This window comes from Melanaphis sacchari, unplaced genomic scaffold, assembly GCF_002803265.2.
Source record: "Melanaphis sacchari strain LSU unplaced genomic scaffold, SCAv2.0 Contig67_pilon_pilon, whole genome shotgun sequence".
Lineage (NCBI taxonomy): Eukaryota > Metazoa > Arthropoda > Insecta > Hemiptera > Aphididae > Melanaphis > Melanaphis sacchari.
In genome coordinates this window covers 25743-43332 of record NW_020271484.1, presented here as the reverse complement: position 1 = coordinate 43332, position 17590 = coordinate 25743, and the positions used below count along the sequence as shown (strand labels likewise).

Sequence of the window (17590 nt, the reverse complement as noted above, 5' to 3'; positions counted from 1 at the left end):
AACAACAATGGGCTAGTTACATTAACCAACAACAGTCGCAAATAAAAACACTTGGTCTGCCTTGGATTGACTGTAAATACTCTCCCCAAAGTGTTTGATTTGAATAAACCGGGGCATACATCAATTGGTGTGCCTTGGTTGCGAGGCGCCCATTTTTTTGTTTGAGTTCATGTAAAATAGCGCAGTACTTCTGAATATAGTAGCGTTCGTGCAAAGGTACCAAAAGCTTCCACACGATTACACAATTCGAAAAATTCGGTGAGTATAGTTTTTGGTGGATTTATAGCACGATCAATCGCTGTGTCGGTCGTGAAAATTACGCGCTGGCCATTTTCGAGATGGATGGCTAAATGAATAACTGCTGGATCCCATTCATGAATTGGAAAACTAAAGATACGCCAAACAGCCTCATTGGAACTAATGTACCGGCTAATTTGGTAGAGAGTTATTTCATCGTTGTTATTCACCGGAGGAGCATTCACATTGGTATTTTCAACACGAAATACAGCCATATCGCTTCCTTTATTCACATACTTACAAATGTATTTGATGCTCTTCACTGAACTGCAGAACTCAACATTAATATGAGCATTGAATGTTTTACTCAGCAGAGACGAATATGGCACCACCCAACGATTGTCAATGTTAATGTCTACGTTTTTGATATTTTTTTTAAAAGATTGCTCGCCGTTATCGATATTTCTTCGACGATATATTGGGTATCCGTCGATATTTGTGTTTGTATCGTTACTGAATTCTTTAGGAAAACTCTTTGTACATTTTCCGTTGGCCATGCATGGCGATGAACTATTCAGATTACCGCATAGCCCATGTATCATGTTTGTCGTAACAATATCAAACAGTAATGTATCAGTAGACTTCTCTGGAATTTCCGCAAAAATTATATTATCGATTTCTTCAGGACGTATTTTGTCGATTAACCAAACCAAAATGTGTGCATGAGGTAATCCTCGTTTTTGCCATTCAACTGAATACATCCAGCAACGTGTGGGACCGAATACATGTTATTTTGTAATGAAACTCATTAAAGACTGAACACTCGTGCTGTAATGTCATGACGATGTATTGCATTTTGTACTGGCAATAATAAAGATGTAATCTCCAGCCATTTTGGATTACATGTGAACGTGATAAATAAACATGGTCGGCCGTATTCGCGCACGTAAGTTAGAGCATCCTGGCTGTATTCTTGCATATGTTATGGGCTACGAGATATGCTAATATATTATATAATGTGTAATATTGTTATAGGTGTTAGCAATAGTAGTATAGATATATATGTGATCTAATAATTATAATGTATACGAAATATTAGATTCATATTTTGTAAAAACATCATAATAAATCAAAATAGTAGTTGTTAGGCGAGGTCGTTTTGCATTTCCAAGAATTGCCAGTAAGGACGATAACATCCTGGAGATTGTTGTTTCAAATGTGAAAACAATTCCAAGAATTAATCTAAATTGGAATTTTGACGATTACAACAACAAGAGATTTTCTTGTATATAAGGGAGTACGAAGACCAACAGGGGCAGATGTACCAGAGCTACGAAGACCTGAGCAACTTCACAACACTCAGCCACTTTTTGTATCAGTTACATGTATTTTATTTATACAGAATAAACATAATTGTATTTAAGAGTTGTAAATTTCATTTTAATTACACCTTGGATCTGAATCTGATATTGGCACGCAACAATTTTGGCGCAGTCGGTAGGATACACTTTTCAAGGAGGCAACCGTCAAAGGCTATCATCAACAAAAAGACTTGATCACTTTTCTTTGCTGATAACTCCAGAAGAGAAAACCAACAACAACGTTGCAGTATATCAGACAAGATGACAACATCACAGAACATGGCATTATTGTAAGTGAACAATTAATTAATTTATTACACAATATATGTTACAAAAGTATAAAACCTAAGAAGTATCATTTAAGAAACTGAGTATATAAGTAGGTCGTAAATTTTTTTTGAGGGCATATTATTGAATTTTATTATTGTTAAAGGGTATATTATGTTGAGATATTGTGATTATTATATTATTTTGAGGGCATATTGAGTTATTTGAATTATTTTGAAGTATATTATTGAATTATTGAGATTATTAAAGGGCATATATTATTGTGAATTATTGAGAATTATTGAGGATTATTGTTGTGAATTATTATTGATTATTAAAGGGTATATATAAAAGTTATTGTTGATTTAAAACGTATCAAATGAGTCTGAAGGAAATTTATGGAGAACACAGGTACATCTCCTTTGGAAGTAGCTAATCCATTGAATAAAACATCTGCAGATATTTCAAAATTGGAATTATTAAATAAAACCCAACAGTTAATTGATTTAGGAAGCCCTAGTAAAAACCCTAGCCCTAGCCCAAATTTAAAGCCCAGCTTAAATAGAAGTTTTAACCTGGCACGCAACACATATGACGTGGACTGCTTATGTACGATGATGGTAGAATGATAGAGTTACCAATTTCGGTGGTGTCGGCGTTGGACAGAATAGCGTCTCGCAAGCAGGGATGTAGTGGAGGGTATGCGCAGGTATGCGCCGCATACCCACTTTCCAAATTTTAAAAAGAGAGCATACTCAAGAAAAAAACTAGAGACCGCAAGTATGCTCTGAAAAACGTGCGTATACCCAGCATTAGCCACTTGGTCACTTCACAAAAATTGTCTTATGTCAGTAGGCAGTAATCATTTAATTCTATAACATAATATTATTATGTCTAACTGTCGAGAAATGCGGGTTACGGAATGCCCATTGCTCATAGATAATATGATATAATATTTTAAATGGATTTTTGTATACAACAGTCTATTTTTAGATTAGCCGCTATCGGCGCTATCGATAACATGATAAAATTATATTATGACGTATTTTGTTTGTACAGTGTATTTAAGATTTGTCAACAATCAATAATAATTATATCGTAGTAGGTATATTATTATGTTATTTACTTATTTGTCATTCGACAGTCTAACTAGTAACTACTAGTCACTAGTCACTGTGGTACTGTGTTCAGTGAATATAGTTCAATATGGATAAATTTGTAATACGATCTACAAAGGTAAGTCAATACTCAATAAATAACTTTTATTTTAAATAATTATTAGAAAATAATAATAGAAAATAATAAAATATACACTTCAAAATGTTTATGATAATATTACTATTTCACTGTATATATTTATCTGCCTTGTTTCTTCGACGATGATTAAAACATCATTGTAATTTGTAATATAATATTAATATATAAATATACACAAATTTGGTCACAATAATTTAATAATTATTACTATAAAATTTGTTTGTTACATTCGATACCAGTGGTGCTATAAGAATAACAGTTTTAAAAATAATTAAAAATATAATAGAATAATGAGTACATTATTTAAAACTAGATTTATCTCTTATAAATTGTGAATTAAATATTAATTGATAATTGAAGTAATAAATGATTAAGTAGATGGTTATTTATAATTTAAAAATTAAATTATGAACAATATACCTAAAATTGATATTGTTATATTATAAACATAATTTAAAATGAATTATACATTTTTTAAACTCTTAATGAATATAAAAGATATGTTCGTATGAGTATAAATAGTATGCATACAAATAATTGTATGTCTAAAATTATGAATGGACAAAAATATGCGTAGGTAATCGATTATATTTTGAAGCTGAAATATATCACAATATATAAAGTACACAGTATTATTAATATACCTAAGTATATATACAACTTTTTACTGTGACATTATATTATAGGATAAACAATTATTCAAAGAAAAAAAAAATTCAGATCCGGATGATCCAGTTACTTCAGAGGAAACATGTATATCATCGTCTAAGACACCATCTAAAATTTCAAAATTGGTAATATTGTTTAGTACTTTTAATATAATTTTTTTAGAAAATATTATCAATATTTGAATGATCGTTTTTATTATAATATTTTAGGATCAGAAACAACTTAAAGATGCTTCAGAGAAAAATTCCAACACAAATCCATTTAATGAAGTACATCTTTGGCCTTCTGAATGGACTTACAATCAATGGATTCAGAAAAAAGATAGATATCCTTGGCTCATTTGTGATGATGGTAAAATTGGATGTTTGTATTGTAAAAATGTTGGTGAATTAAAAACATGTAAAAGTCAAGGTGTTGAAATCTCAACTGAATGGAGTCAAATAAACGTTGATGGTGGTACCAATTCAAAATTAGTTACTCGTTTAAGTATTTTAAGACATAAAATATCAAGACACAATAGATCTAAAGCACACAACTTTGCTTTAAATATTTCAAGAGAAAAAACACATAGTAAATTAAGTACATCATTTGAAACTTCAACTTCTAAACATTATCAATCATAGGCGTGCGCACGGGGTATGCAGAGTATGCGCTCGCATACCCTGCGGTTACCGGCTAGACACTGGGGGCACATGAGAGATGACTGATCACTGATGAGACACAAATTCTGTTCATAATTTAGACTGGTTAAAGTTATATAATGGTAATGCGAAATTCATTTTGAACGAATCTCGATAATATTTTTAGGAAATATGGGTTTTATTTTTAGTGTGGGTATTTATATTTTCCTAGAAATGACGACGATTACATCTTTATCTTTACGATGTATATTTTAGTCCGTGATTATAACACATGTTTATTATAGTTAACTAATAATAATTTTATATATCCGTGGTGCATAGCTTGCTGACCATAGAGTACTCTATGTTGCTGACCAAGACGTGAACACCGATAAACTGATAAAAATATCTTAACCACGAGTTTCTAATCAAATTGCGTATCCTACCGAATCAGTACCGATTACCACCAATTTTTAACCTATTGGCTATTAATCGCACTATCGAGATCGTGCGTTTGTGTAGTTTAATTATTGTTCTGTGTATTGTTTTTACAATTTACAACATTAACCTAACCTTTCTATCTTCTGTGGTCTGTGCTAATATTAAAATGCCAAGTTCAAAAATTAAGCAATTAAGTGGTAGCGCGAAACGCAAAAAAGCTGCTATCATGAATGACAAGAAAAATAAAATGAGAGGTGCAATGGAAAAATTTGTACTGAAATGTAGTACAAATAATGGTAAGTCCAGTGATTAACTTACTAATATATATTAAGTTTAGTATCATAATATTTGGAATATTCTTAGATAACAAATTATCAAGTATGCATGCTTATTAAAACATCTTATTGATGGTTTTAAAGATATTTTACGATATTAAAACAAATTCATTTAAGAATAATTGGTGATTCATATTTTACTATTATAGATGGTGAAGGTTTGCATCACACTACACTTGTAGGAGCAGATTTTAATAATTTAAGCCAAAGTAAAAAAAAAAATATATGGCAAAAACTTAAATAATTCCAGTATTAATACAATTTATACTTTACATAGCTGAAGATGATGTACTGAGTATTGAAAAATCAACATCCAAAAAAATTTATGATGAATCTAAAGAATCAGTTAATGATTTTGAAGGTATGTATATTGTACATAGGTAATATTATATTTCAAGAATATTAAAACATAGTCTATTTAAATGAGTGTTTTTTTTTCTAATATATATTTGTTATTTGTATAATGCAGATACCTAGTAGATTGTAGATACGTTGTGTAGGTATTTTTATTTTATTAAATATACTATTGATGTGTTGACTACTATATTATGTTTTCCAAATTTTTGTTTAATTATAGGTTAGTACCTACTAATTGGTATTTTGTATTGTAATATGTATTTTATTTGTGTTTTATGTTATATGTGATATAAAAATATATTAGATTTGCATAAATATTACTAACTACTAATATAAATATTATATTTTAAATTTTAATTAATTTAATATTTATTATTTTATTTAAGTAATATTAACGCTTAATTTTTCTTATAAATATTTTGTGAATGAAACTAATTAATTATTTGTTAAGTGTTTTAGGTATTTGTATTTAGTATATTTTATTTAAATGGGTTTGTATTTTTTTTTTTTCAATAATTTTCATAGAAATATTTGTTAAAATCTGTTTCATTTTCTCTTACAATAGAAAGCACAATAATAGACACGGCTTCATTAAAATACCCGGAAGATCCTTCTAATACTCTACCAACATCAAGACTTGAAATTAAACAAAGAGTTTTAAAAGGACCATTTCAACCCCATCTCAAATTATTTTCAAGAACTAAAATTGGTAATTATTACAGAAGTTTTCAAGAAAAATGGTATGACAGTTTTAAATGGTTAGAATATAGTATTGACTTGGACAGAGTATTTTGTTTCTCATGTCGGTTATTTATGCATTCTAATTTAAATGCTGGTCATCAAGATCCAACTTTTTCCAAAACCGGATTTAATAACTGGCATATAGCAACTTCACGCTTCATAAAACACCAAAATTCTAAGTCACATATGATAAGTGTATCATCTATGGCAACTTTTTTAAACTCTGATTCAATTGATATTGTATTAAATAAATCAAAAGAAGTAGAACTTTCAAAACGGGAAGCACAGCGAATGATTAATAGAAGTATAATGCACCGCCTAATAGATATTGCACTGTGTCTAGCAAAGAATGGGAAATCATTACGTGGCCATAATGAAAATACAGACAGTGTTTCAAAGGGACTATTTTTGGAAATGGTTGATTTGTTAAAAAAGTATGATTCATTGTTGAGTGAACATTTAGAAAATGGACCTAAAAATGCAAGTTATATCAGTAATCGTATACAAAATGATATTCTTCTTTCTATACAAAATGTTATGAAACGAAACATTTCAAGTAAAGTAAATAATACAGAGGTTTCCATTATAGCTGATGAGACCAGTGATTGTAGCCATTTTGAACAACTATCTGTATGTGTACGTTACTTTAATAAAAAAGAAAACCGTCCAGTAGAACACTTTATTGGTGTCAAAAGATTATTGTCAGTTAATGCACAATCAGTATATGACTCACTAACTGAAGCAATAAATGAAATTGGGATTGATTGGAAAAATGTGATTGCTGTATGCTTTGATGGGGCAGCTACCATGGCTGGTAGTTGTAATGGAGTACAAGCTAAAATCAAAGAAAATAAACCCAGCATATATTATGTCCATTGTTATGGCCATTGCCTCAATCTTATCTTGGTAAGTTCTTTGGGAAGAAAAAATAATGTAATTTTTGATTTTTTTGGTGTTCTGCAAATTATTTATAGTTTTATTGAAGCTAGTCCAGTGCGTCATGCTATTTTAGAACGCATTTCAAAAGAAATTAACTTAAAACTTAAAAGTCTTAAAACACTATCTACTACCAGATGGGCTTGTAGATCGGAAGCCATCGAAGCTGTAAAAAACAATTATTCAGCATTACTACTTTGCTTAGAGGAAATTTCAAATAAAACAAATTTATCTGAAGTTAGAGCCAAAGCTAAAGGTCTCATTTTTCAAATGAAAACTTTTGATTTTATTTTTTCTATGCATATATTAAGCCCAGTTTTAATTATGATCCAAAAAGTGAGTGCCAGTTTACAATCACCTAACTTAGATTTGTTATCTGCAGTATCTCTAGTGAAGTCTCTTAGAGAACACCTCAGTAAACTGAGATCTGATGATAATAACTTCATTGTTATTTACAATGAAATTGTTAGTGTTTGTCAAAGAAATCTTATTTCTATACCTGAAGTTAAAAAGAGAAAATTTACCAGGAAAATTGATGAAAATTCTACACACTATACTGTTGATAGTAAAATTGAAGAAATGAGATATTTTACTTTTTATCCAATGTTAGATGAAATGATTCGAGGAATTGATGAACGTTTTTCACAAGAAACATTGAATTTAATTGTATCTATGGGGAAAATGTTAAAACTTCAAACAGATGATGCAGACATTAAAATATTGTCAGAAGCATTTAATTTAAAAAATATTCATACAGAAATTAAACTACTTATAAATATACCAGATATAGAATCTATTTGCGGTTCATCCAACATTAACATTTCAAAATGGTTAGATTGGTTAGTAGATAATGGACGTTCAGAAATTTTTTCAAATTTTTATAAATCCTTAAAATTGTTTGTTACCATTCCCGTTACAAGTTGCTCTTGTGAACGAGCATTTTCTAAATTGACTATTGTTAAGTCAAAATTAAGGTCAGTGATGACCCAAAAGCGCCTGGATGCATTAATGTTGATATTCATAGAACAACATATTTCTACTGAAATTGACATAGAGGATGTGATTGAAGAATTTAAAGTTCTTATACCAGGAAAGAGAAGGCTTGAATTATAACAATTATGTATAATGTAAATTTTCATTTAAATAAACATGTTGGTAAAAAAAAAAAATTATTTTATTAAAAACCTATTTTTTTTCTAATATATAGTAGTAATCATAAGTTTATAATACAGTGTCATGCAAATTAATTTTAGGGGCATTTATATCTGGTGGGGGGCACATTTTATTAGCTGCATACCCTGCGAACAAAGTCTGCGCACGCCTATGTTATCAATCTACAATAAAAATATTTCGCACTGTTTATTTTATTGCAAAAAATAACCGACCATTTGATGACCATTCAGATCTTGTTGAATTACAACAAATGAATGGGGTTTTATTAGGCCAAACATTACATTCGAGATATTCAAGTACTTCTATTATTGATCATATAGCTACTAAAATGAGAAATAAAATTGTTCAAAATATTATAGAAACCAATTCAAAGATTTCTATATTAATTGATGAATCAACAACAAATAGTTCATCATCTGGTATGATTATTTATCTCAAAGCCTCCATATCATATGATTCACCTGTTTTTATATTTTTGGATTTAATTGAATTGAAAAGTCAAACATCTATAAACATCATAGACCAACTACTTGAATGTTTACATCAACATGGATTTACTGATATTTATTTAAAAGAACATTGGATATCATTTGTCACAGATGGAGCCAGTGTTCTTTTAGGAAAAACTAATGGAGTTGCTGCACGCTTAAAAGAAAAATTTCCAATAATATTTAGTTGGCATTGCATTAACCATAGGTTAGAATTGGCAGTTAATGATGTGTTAAAAGATATTACAGCAACGTATCATTTCAAATATTTTCTGGACACATTATATTCTTTGTATAGTCGATCACCTAAGAACCAAAACGAATTAAAATTGCATTGTGAAAGTTTAAATGAAATATTTTTAAAAATTGGTCGAGTACTCGATGTTCGTTGGGTTGCTAGCAGCTATAGAACTGTAAAAGTAGTTTGGAAGATGTATCCAGCTTTATACAAACACTTTAAAGAAGCTTCTGAGGATAAGTATCGTGATCAAAAAACTAGATCCAAGTATAAAGGTCTTTGTAAACGGTTGGAAAGCTTACAATTTCTTTCAGACTTGGCACTTATGTGTGATGTGTTGTCTGAATTATCTCAACTGTCATTAGATTTGCAAAGTCGGGATGCAACTTTGATACAAGCTGATAAAAAAATTAAAAGAACTATTAGAGTAATTGATTCTTTAAAAACTATCAATGGTGATTATTATGCTGAAGCAGTCGAGGCTATCGAACAAATGATGTTTAAAGATATCCCTTTATGTAATAATATTAAATTAGTATGTATCAATAAAAACCAATTTATTACAAGTATTATTAATAATTTAAACATGAGACTATTAGATAATAATGAAGAAGATAAAATAATCATACAAGATATTCAAATTTTAGATAAAAAAACATGGCCAGCTGACGTAAATATTCGTTTTGGTGAACAGGAAGTAAAACGACTTTGTAACAGATTTCTTTTAAATCAAGAAAAAACATTAAGAGGATTAAGAATATTAATCGACGAAGAAACCAATGAAATTGAAGAACTAAATGAAATAAATAATTTGATAAAAACGATCCCATGTTCTACAGCAGAATGTGAACGTGGATTTAGCTTAATGAATATTATTTGCACTGACATACGTTCAAGATTGACAATTCACAATATTTCAAATTTGATGATGATTAACATTAATGGTCCACCATTGAGTATATGGGACCCTGAAGACTATGTCAAAAGTTGGATTTTACACCATAGAACGGCTGATGACAATAGATCCAGAAAAATAAATAGAAAAGAAAAAGAAAGTTTAAAACAAAATCTATGGAATATTCTATAACCTTAATATATAAGTTTTTAATATTATGTTTATGTTATTATGTATTTGGTAAATAAATAAATTTTATAATAATATTAATTATTACACTGTTGAAGTTAATAAAATGTATTATTATTAATTTATATAGGTAATAGAACGGTAATTGAGGAGGGGGGTAGGGGTTGATGACAAAAGCCCCCCTAAAGCTGCCTCATATTAAGCATACTCACAAATAATTTTAGGACTACATCCCTGCTCGCAAGTGAATGTATTCCTCCGCACGCAGCTTTTGTTGATTATATCGTAAATATCGTAGTCGTTTACTCTCTATCTTCACGTACTCGTCGACCATGAATTGTTAGCAAAGCTCGCGACACCGTAGAATGACGTTGTCCTGACCGCGTCTAATCATCATACGATACGCATAATAAGCTTTCGAGCTAACGTTCTTGTTTGTTTCGTCTCCTGTATTATTATATTCATGAATATTAATTCAATTTAATTAATGATGTTCACAATAAATGAAGTACCTGTTACGGGATCCCGTTGTTTAATATTTATGCAATATCCTGAAACGGTACAACTACACGTATCAATATTTTGGAAAAAGGCTCTTAACAGAGCCAACAATTGACACTAGTTACGACAACCAATCATAACACAGGATGAGCGCAAAACTCCACATTTTGAACTTAAGGGTTAAATCCAAGTCTTCCCTTACACCATGTAGACATCATACATACATCAGCGGATAGGGGAAGATGAGACAAAGACAACAATGCTTTATTCATGATTGTATATCAAAAAACATCGGAGATATGACCAAATTCGTCACAAGACAAAACACAACGATCTACCGAAAAAATCGAGGTGTTTACTAGTCGGTACGGATATTAGTACTTGTACTGGTAAGATTCGGCAGTGAGACCAGTTTCATTCCACAGTTCTTCTTCAACATTATACCAATAAACATCGAAGATTGAAGATCAGAAGAAACACCAAGAGTGACTACCAGCGAAGAACGACCGACACGATCCCGTGTGCAACTCTTAACGAGCATCACCACATTTTGATCGTACGGACGAAAGACAACGACTTTCCTGACGTTCGAGAGTCGCGACCATCGAGCGACGTCCGACGTAATTCCGGACGTAATTCACGCCACGCATCGTCACAAAGTTAAACGACGACGACGAACCTTGGCGCGACCAGCGATAAACGACCGATACGAACCCGTGCACAATTCATACCGAGCTTTACCACAAATCGTTCAGACCATACGACGACTCCTGGGTGTTGCGGACTGCCAATTATTTATCTCTGTCCACGGAGCTAATCAAGTGGTAACCTCTCGTTATATCCGACGTCGGAGAATGGTGTAAACCGGAACTTCGACGCGGATACTCGATGCGCCACACATAGATTCATGGTATAGAAATATAATCCGGCGCCCCGGAAAATCTCCAGAGGTCTACACCAGACGGGCACATCGAGCGAATCAGAAGACGAGCCAAACTCGAAGAAACCAAAACTGTCTTTTTCAGGACAACCCGTATATAAAACAAGTCCCCTCAAGCGCGCCTACCTAGGCCACGCCTAATTCGAACAAATATTGCAAATTAGACGCCACTTATTTGAGCGGGCATAAAAAACAATATTCTTGTTCATCCCATGAAATGTAAAATTGTAAAAGTAATTTTATTATGTATATATATATTCAAATATTTATAATGTATTTAGTTATATGATAAATAAATTACATCATTATGAAAAAGGGTCGTATTCATATATAAATACAAAACAATTACATTGTTACATAGTGTGAACTGTTACAATCCGTCTTGTCCTTTCCAGAATATTAGCGGATATTGGAGAGCGTCGTATGAACGGTGTGTTTCAGCAATGAACTCAATATTATTATTTCTTCTTCGAATCACAATTTCTCGTGTAGCTGTACGATCGCCAACCATGATTCTAGCAACGTCGTCAACTACAGTTGCATTGAATCTACAAATGTGCTCTCCGGCTGGTGTTTTATCAGGATTGATGACAATTGCGTGATTATCACTTTGTAATTTGTGCATGTGTGATTTGAATAATTTCAACAATTCATTGTGCTCATTCAATAAAACGTCCAGATCACCGACGATGCGTCTGGCAAAAGGTGAATTAAAGTTATTGTAACTACAATGTGCATCCACGCGATTGGCACGTGCGGTTTCGGAGTCCTCACCGCCCATAAAGTAAATTTGTAAAAATGTATGTGGTTTGTTTGGCATTGGTAGCAATGAGCCCACTCTATGATAAACTTGGCCTTTGATTTTGAATGTTGAATTAAATTGTTGACCATTTGTAGCATTATTTTTAACTATTTTTGTTGCTCCGAACGATGTCATTTGGAAACATGAATTGAATTTTCGAATTGACTTCAGGAACAGGTTAGAATCTGGATCCGTACCGATAAGTAAACCGTTCAATGGTTCAGGTGGTGTTTCAATTTCCTGTAGTTGCACTTTTCCTGACGCGCAACACATGCCGGCTGGCTCATGTTTGAACTTAAGCGCATTACAATGCGGACATTCCTTGTCCATAGCACCAATCACTACTTTCGAATGAGCGTAATATTTAATATCGGGCCCATACTCGAATGCTAGACGAAGGAATGAATTGGATGTAAATGCTCTATGTACTTGTTGGCGTTGTCGGTCATTTTTTCTGCGTGTGTCAACTACGAATTGACGCGCTTCTAATCGTCTTTTTTGATTTTGTTCAGCTTGTGCCTCACGCATTCGCACCATGTTCACACGTACATTTTCATTATTCGGTTGTGCTCTTCTATCTCGCATGATTGTACTTTTGGTCGTTCGACGGACCAAATCAGACCCCTTGCGTCTTGCTGGCATTGTACAAAATACACAAATCGATACAATTAAAGTTCATATATGTATGTGATTATTAACCTTACTTATAAATGAGAGAAAAAACTTATTGTGTTAGACCAGGGGTCGGCAACCTTTTTAACCACACGGGCCATTTTTTTTTTCAATTGTTCATAAGGGCCACATTAAAAAAAAAAAATACATATTATGATATAATACTTATAATTTTATTGCTATTATGAAACGGTTAGATTAGATTTAATTTATAAAGGAAAAAGAATTATATAATATTGAAAATTATATGAAAAATGTTATTGAACAAAAGTAAAACACAAAAATTAACCACCTTTGTGCGGGCCATCAAAAATTGCTTTGGGGGCCGCGAGTTGCCGACCCCTGTGTTAGACCGACCCATTCAACGGTCGAGTCATTTCTGATGAATTCGTTACAGTTGTTGCCAGAGAACTATATATTGTATATTTACAATTATTTACGTAGATTACGTTTCCATCATTTTTCGTAATATTAAACGACCGCGTATTTATCGCATATAGTTCCCTGTCAACAACTGTTATATCTTATTTTATTTATTATTTTTATGTTTTATTTTTTATTTCTTTTTTAATTTTCCATCGCCGATATCCAACAGTTGTTATAAATATTTGTGGTGAGCCACCTTTTACATCTAGGGGTTTAAAAAATAGTTTACATCACTCGCTGAGACCTACTGAATATACACAAAAGATTTCATGAAAATCGGTCCAGCCGTTTCGGAGGAGTTTGGTAACAAACTTTGTGACACGAGATTTTTATATATTAGATGTATATAATAAATATAATAAAATTTAATATAAAATAATAAATATGAATACAGTATAAAAGTAATAATAATTATAGAATGAATATTTTTTATAAAAATGTTTAGCTAACGAAAAGATGAATATTAAATCAAAAGGTTTTGTAAAATCATATTTGATAATGAATTAAAATAAAATTGTAATAACTCGTACATGAATGAAGTATCATCACTTTGAATATTGCTATAACTAAAATCATAATTTTGAATATATTTGTTTGTAAATTCATTTCGTTAACAAGATGATGATAATCCATTGATGTCAGCCTTTATCAACGCATATGCTGTATCGAATGTTTTTTGGTATGATTCCAACTTCTTTTGTTTTTCAACAATATACAAGTCGATACAGTGTTGTAATTGTTTTAAACGATGTAAATTAACGTGAGATAATGTTATTTAATTATAGTTAGAATATAAAACAATAATCGATTGGTTAACATTAACAGAATAGAAAAAGTTGTCAGCCTATTTTAACACGTTTACATCGGATATGTAAACTATCAATAATTGCGTTATAATTATTTTCACACATTAATGTACTTGATCGTGGTTACTGCAATACTTCTTTAACGACGAATGCACAATGTCGGTACAACGTCGTAGTTCAGGAAGAGAAGAGGTTTAAGTTTGAATAGTATTAATAACAAAATATTAATATGTAAATTTAAGTATTTATTAAATATAAAATAACTTTAAAAATATAAACTTTTTAGAAGTGTTTCGACTTAGTATTGAAATACTAAACCGGAGAGAATATGTGTGTGGAACGTTTCCCTAGAGGCTCTTGGTAAGCATGGGTGAAACGTTTGTGTATGAAATACTCTCTGGAGCTCTCTGTGAAGAGGGCTCCTATTTATATGAGACATGCCGTGATTAGGAGAGGATGATTGACGTCAAAGAAATGGCGTGATGTTCCTAAACCAATCAGGAATCAGCATCAGTGGTCCGACTAGATGGCGCGATATAGTTTTAGGCCACTGGACTTTAAAACTACGTTTTTATGCTAAAAACGTCGGTTTACTACATTGTCCACTAAATGTAAGTTATGAAATATCACTAGAACATATCAAATCATATCCGAAAGCAGCATTACAAGATAAAATTAAAAATAAAGGAAGTAGAAGAAAAGGAAAAAGTACAATGCTTACTGATACACCAGAAAAAATAGAGAACAAAATTTAATGCTAAAAGAAACATAGATTTTGAAAAAAATAAAAAACAAAAACTTAAGAAACCAAAAAAAGTCAATAATAAGGCCAGTAGTGATGATAGTGATGGAGAAGAAACATATTGTTTAGTTTGTGCTAATCTTTATTCCAATAGCAAACAAAGAGAGACATAGATTTAGTGTAAAAAATGTAAACTTTAGGCCCATGAAGATTGTACCAACCAAATGTTCACAGCTTACTATACATGTGAAAACTGTGAAGCAGATGTGTAAATGATGTCAACATTTAAATTGGTTCTTATAGTTATTATTTTATTATTTTTGTATTATGAATAATTTAAAGTCTAAAGTCAAGATTTAAATTTGTTTTTATACTTATTATTTTATTATTTTTATGTTATGAATAATTTAAAAAAACGTTTAAAGTTGTTATATTTTACAATTAGTATTATAATCATAATTTAAAACCATAAGACTGGTAACTCTCATTGTGAGAGTAAAAATATTAGTTTAATAGATTTTTATTACTATTACCTACTTAAAAAATTGTGTTAACAACCTAACTACTAAATATAACTATTATGTCTTAAAATTAATATTTTAAAATATGTTATAATTAAGTTCCTCTGAATCAATAAAGTTAAAACCATATAACTGGTACAGATAAAACTAATTTTAAATTGATATTAGTTCTTAATTATTTTTTAATTACCTAGTTAAGTATTAATGATAATTATATATCATGATAACTTGAGTTTAGTATAGTTTGATTACATCTACCCTTATGTCATGATTATCAGGTTTGATTTTTTTAATTTAATAAAAAATATATAATTATATTAATATTATTGATAAATAGCATTAAGATATGTGTAACATTTAACCCCGGGGTCTGGGAGAATTTTAACATATTTTTTTTTTTTAAATTTAAAATATTTATTACTAAGATTAATACTTAAACAATTTTTGTAATATAGTTGAGTAGCTAACAAATTCCTCTATCATATGATAACGTTAAAAATCAAAAATGTGTACTACAATTTCTTCAAAATGTTAAAAAGTGCAAAATGTTACGTTTACCCCCGGTCTCCCCCTACTTACTTATACCATTGAACCTGTAAATTAATTTTAACATATTTAATTTAAACTAGAGGCGTTATCCCACTAGACTATCGTTCATGATGTATAAAGATAAATATTAACACGTTTAAATTATTTCTTGTAGTAAAAAAAAAAAATTATTAATTCATAATATCATATGTCTTGAATTCATAATCACACTGTCATACATCGTTAAGTTGACGCCACACACCCAACTTTGTCACCTAAAAACATGTTTCAGAAGAATCGCTTTCATTCGGGCTGTAGTCATCTCACAAAAATCAAATTTCGACCAAATTTTAACTTTAAAAATCTAAAAACAAAAAAAACGTGCCTATACGTCTTTCATATTTTTGGACTCTTTTCAAAAATCGTATGCCAATTTGTTTAATTATGTGTGAATTTTCAATATCCAACTTCAAATGCTTGTAAAAAATGAATATGAATTTTACTATCATAATTTGAACACAATGAATGCATTTTAAATGTTTATTATTATAGAATGTTAACTGTTCGGAGAATCGTCAACATGTCTCATATAATAGAACAAATTAAAAAACAGCATAGTGGACCTTATGGTTGTTCGTTTATTGATATGGGATATAAATCAGAAGTGAACTATGGATTTCTATCAGTTTTTACTTTTAAGTGTACTATGTGTAAGATTAGGTTAGGTTAAACTAAACTACATTCGGAATATATTCATCATTCAGAAATATATATTAATAAGGCAGTGGTGAATGCTTGCCAAACTATAGGTATTGGACATACACAGTTAGCAGAACTATCAGGATTTCTCGATTTGCCTGCATTATAAAGTACTGGTTTTTTACGTGTTCAAACCGAGGTAGCTGAAATAGTTCACGTTACAGCTTGGAACGAAATGAAAAAAGCCGGTGAAGAAGAAAGGAGTATAGCAATAGAATCTGGTAGCTTCGATGTGGATGGCACACCAATTATTACAGTGGTCGCGGACGGGGAGTGGTCCAAGCGAAGCTATAAAACCAAGTACCTACTTATTATTTGAGTATATTTTACAAAGATTTTGAGTTCATTCAATATACCTATTCAGTATTTAGTATTTATACAATATTAATTTATTTAATCTATTATATTATATATTTTTTACAGGTATCAATAATTGGTTATAGAACCCAAAAAGTGTTATTTGTCGGGATTGGAAATAAATATTGCATAATTTGTCAAAGGTCTTCAAGTATGAAGGACCAAGAAAAACCTGTACATACATGTTTGCTCAACTGGAAATAGGCTTCAACTTGCATGGAAGCAGATGGTGTGCTAGAAGGATTTTTCAACAGCGTTGAAATGCATGGTCTTAAATATAACTGTTTGATTGGTAAATTATGAGTTAAATTTGAATTCAAAGATATTATTAT

At 30.7% G+C, this 17590-nt stretch overlaps 4 protein-coding genes across 4 annotated transcripts; 2 read left to right on the top strand and 2 right to left on the bottom strand.

The window, feature by feature from the left end:
* Positions 1-167: 167 nt before the first annotated feature.
* On the bottom strand, positions 168-998 carry LOC112600734. Its single transcript, XM_025348038.1, has one exon. It carries the CDS (start codon positions 996-998, stop codon positions 168-170), a length of 831 nt encoding a protein of 276 aa, XP_025203823.1.
* Positions 999-5018: 4020 nt separating this feature from the next.
* LOC112600733 (zinc finger MYM-type protein 1-like) lies at positions 5019-8334 on the top strand. The gene is made up of 5 exons (XM_025348037.1): positions 5019-5148; positions 5465-5548; positions 6110-7162; positions 7271-7943; positions 8142-8334. The coding sequence occupies exons 1-5, from the start codon at positions 5019-5021 to the stop codon at positions 8332-8334; spliced, it is 2133 nt and encodes a 710-aa protein (XP_025203822.1).
* A 388-nt stretch (positions 8335-8722) lies between these two features.
* Positions 8723-12011, top strand: LOC112600732 (E3 SUMO-protein ligase KIAA1586-like). The gene is made up of 4 exons (XM_025348036.1): positions 8723-9135; positions 9283-9638; positions 9768-10106; positions 12007-12011. The coding sequence occupies exons 1-4, from the start codon at positions 8723-8725 to the stop codon at positions 12009-12011; spliced, it is 1113 nt and encodes a 370-aa protein (XP_025203821.1).
* Positions 12012-12015: 4 nt separating this feature from the next.
* On the bottom strand, positions 12016-13089 carry LOC112600731. The gene has a single exon (XM_025348035.1). It carries the CDS (start codon positions 13087-13089, stop codon positions 12016-12018), a length of 1074 nt encoding a protein of 357 aa, XP_025203820.1.
* Positions 13090-17590: the final 4501 nt, after the last annotated feature.

Coding starts and splice junctions, on each gene's coding strand:
- LOC112600734 (XM_025348038.1), bottom strand. CDS start 998: ATGTATTCAGTTGAATGGCAAAAACGAGGATTACCTCATGCACACATT.
- LOC112600733 (XM_025348037.1), top strand. CDS start 5,019: ATGCCAAGTTCAAAAATTAAGCAATTAAGTGGTAGCGCGAAACGCAAA. Junction 5,149..5,464: donor GAAATGTAGTACAAATAATG/GTAAGTCCAGTG, acceptor TACTTTACATAG/CTGAAGATGATGTACTGAGT. Junction 7,163..7,270: donor CAGCATATATTATGTCCATT/GTTATGGCCATT, acceptor GTTTTATTGAAG/CTAGTCCAGTGCGTCATGCT.
- LOC112600732 (XM_025348036.1), top strand. CDS start 8,723: ATGAGAAATAAAATTGTTCAAAATATTATAGAAACCAATTCAAAGATT. Junction 9,136..9,282: donor TTAAAAGATATTACAGCAAC/GTATCATTTCAA, acceptor TTGGGTTGCTAG/CAGCTATAGAACTGTAAAAG. Junction 9,639..9,767: donor GTTTAAAGATATCCCTTTAT/GTAATAATATTA, acceptor TTCAAATTTTAG/ATAAAAAAACATGGCCAGCT.
- LOC112600731 (XM_025348035.1), bottom strand. CDS start 13,089: ATGCCAGCAAGACGCAAGGGGTCTGATTTGGTCCGTCGAACGACCAAA.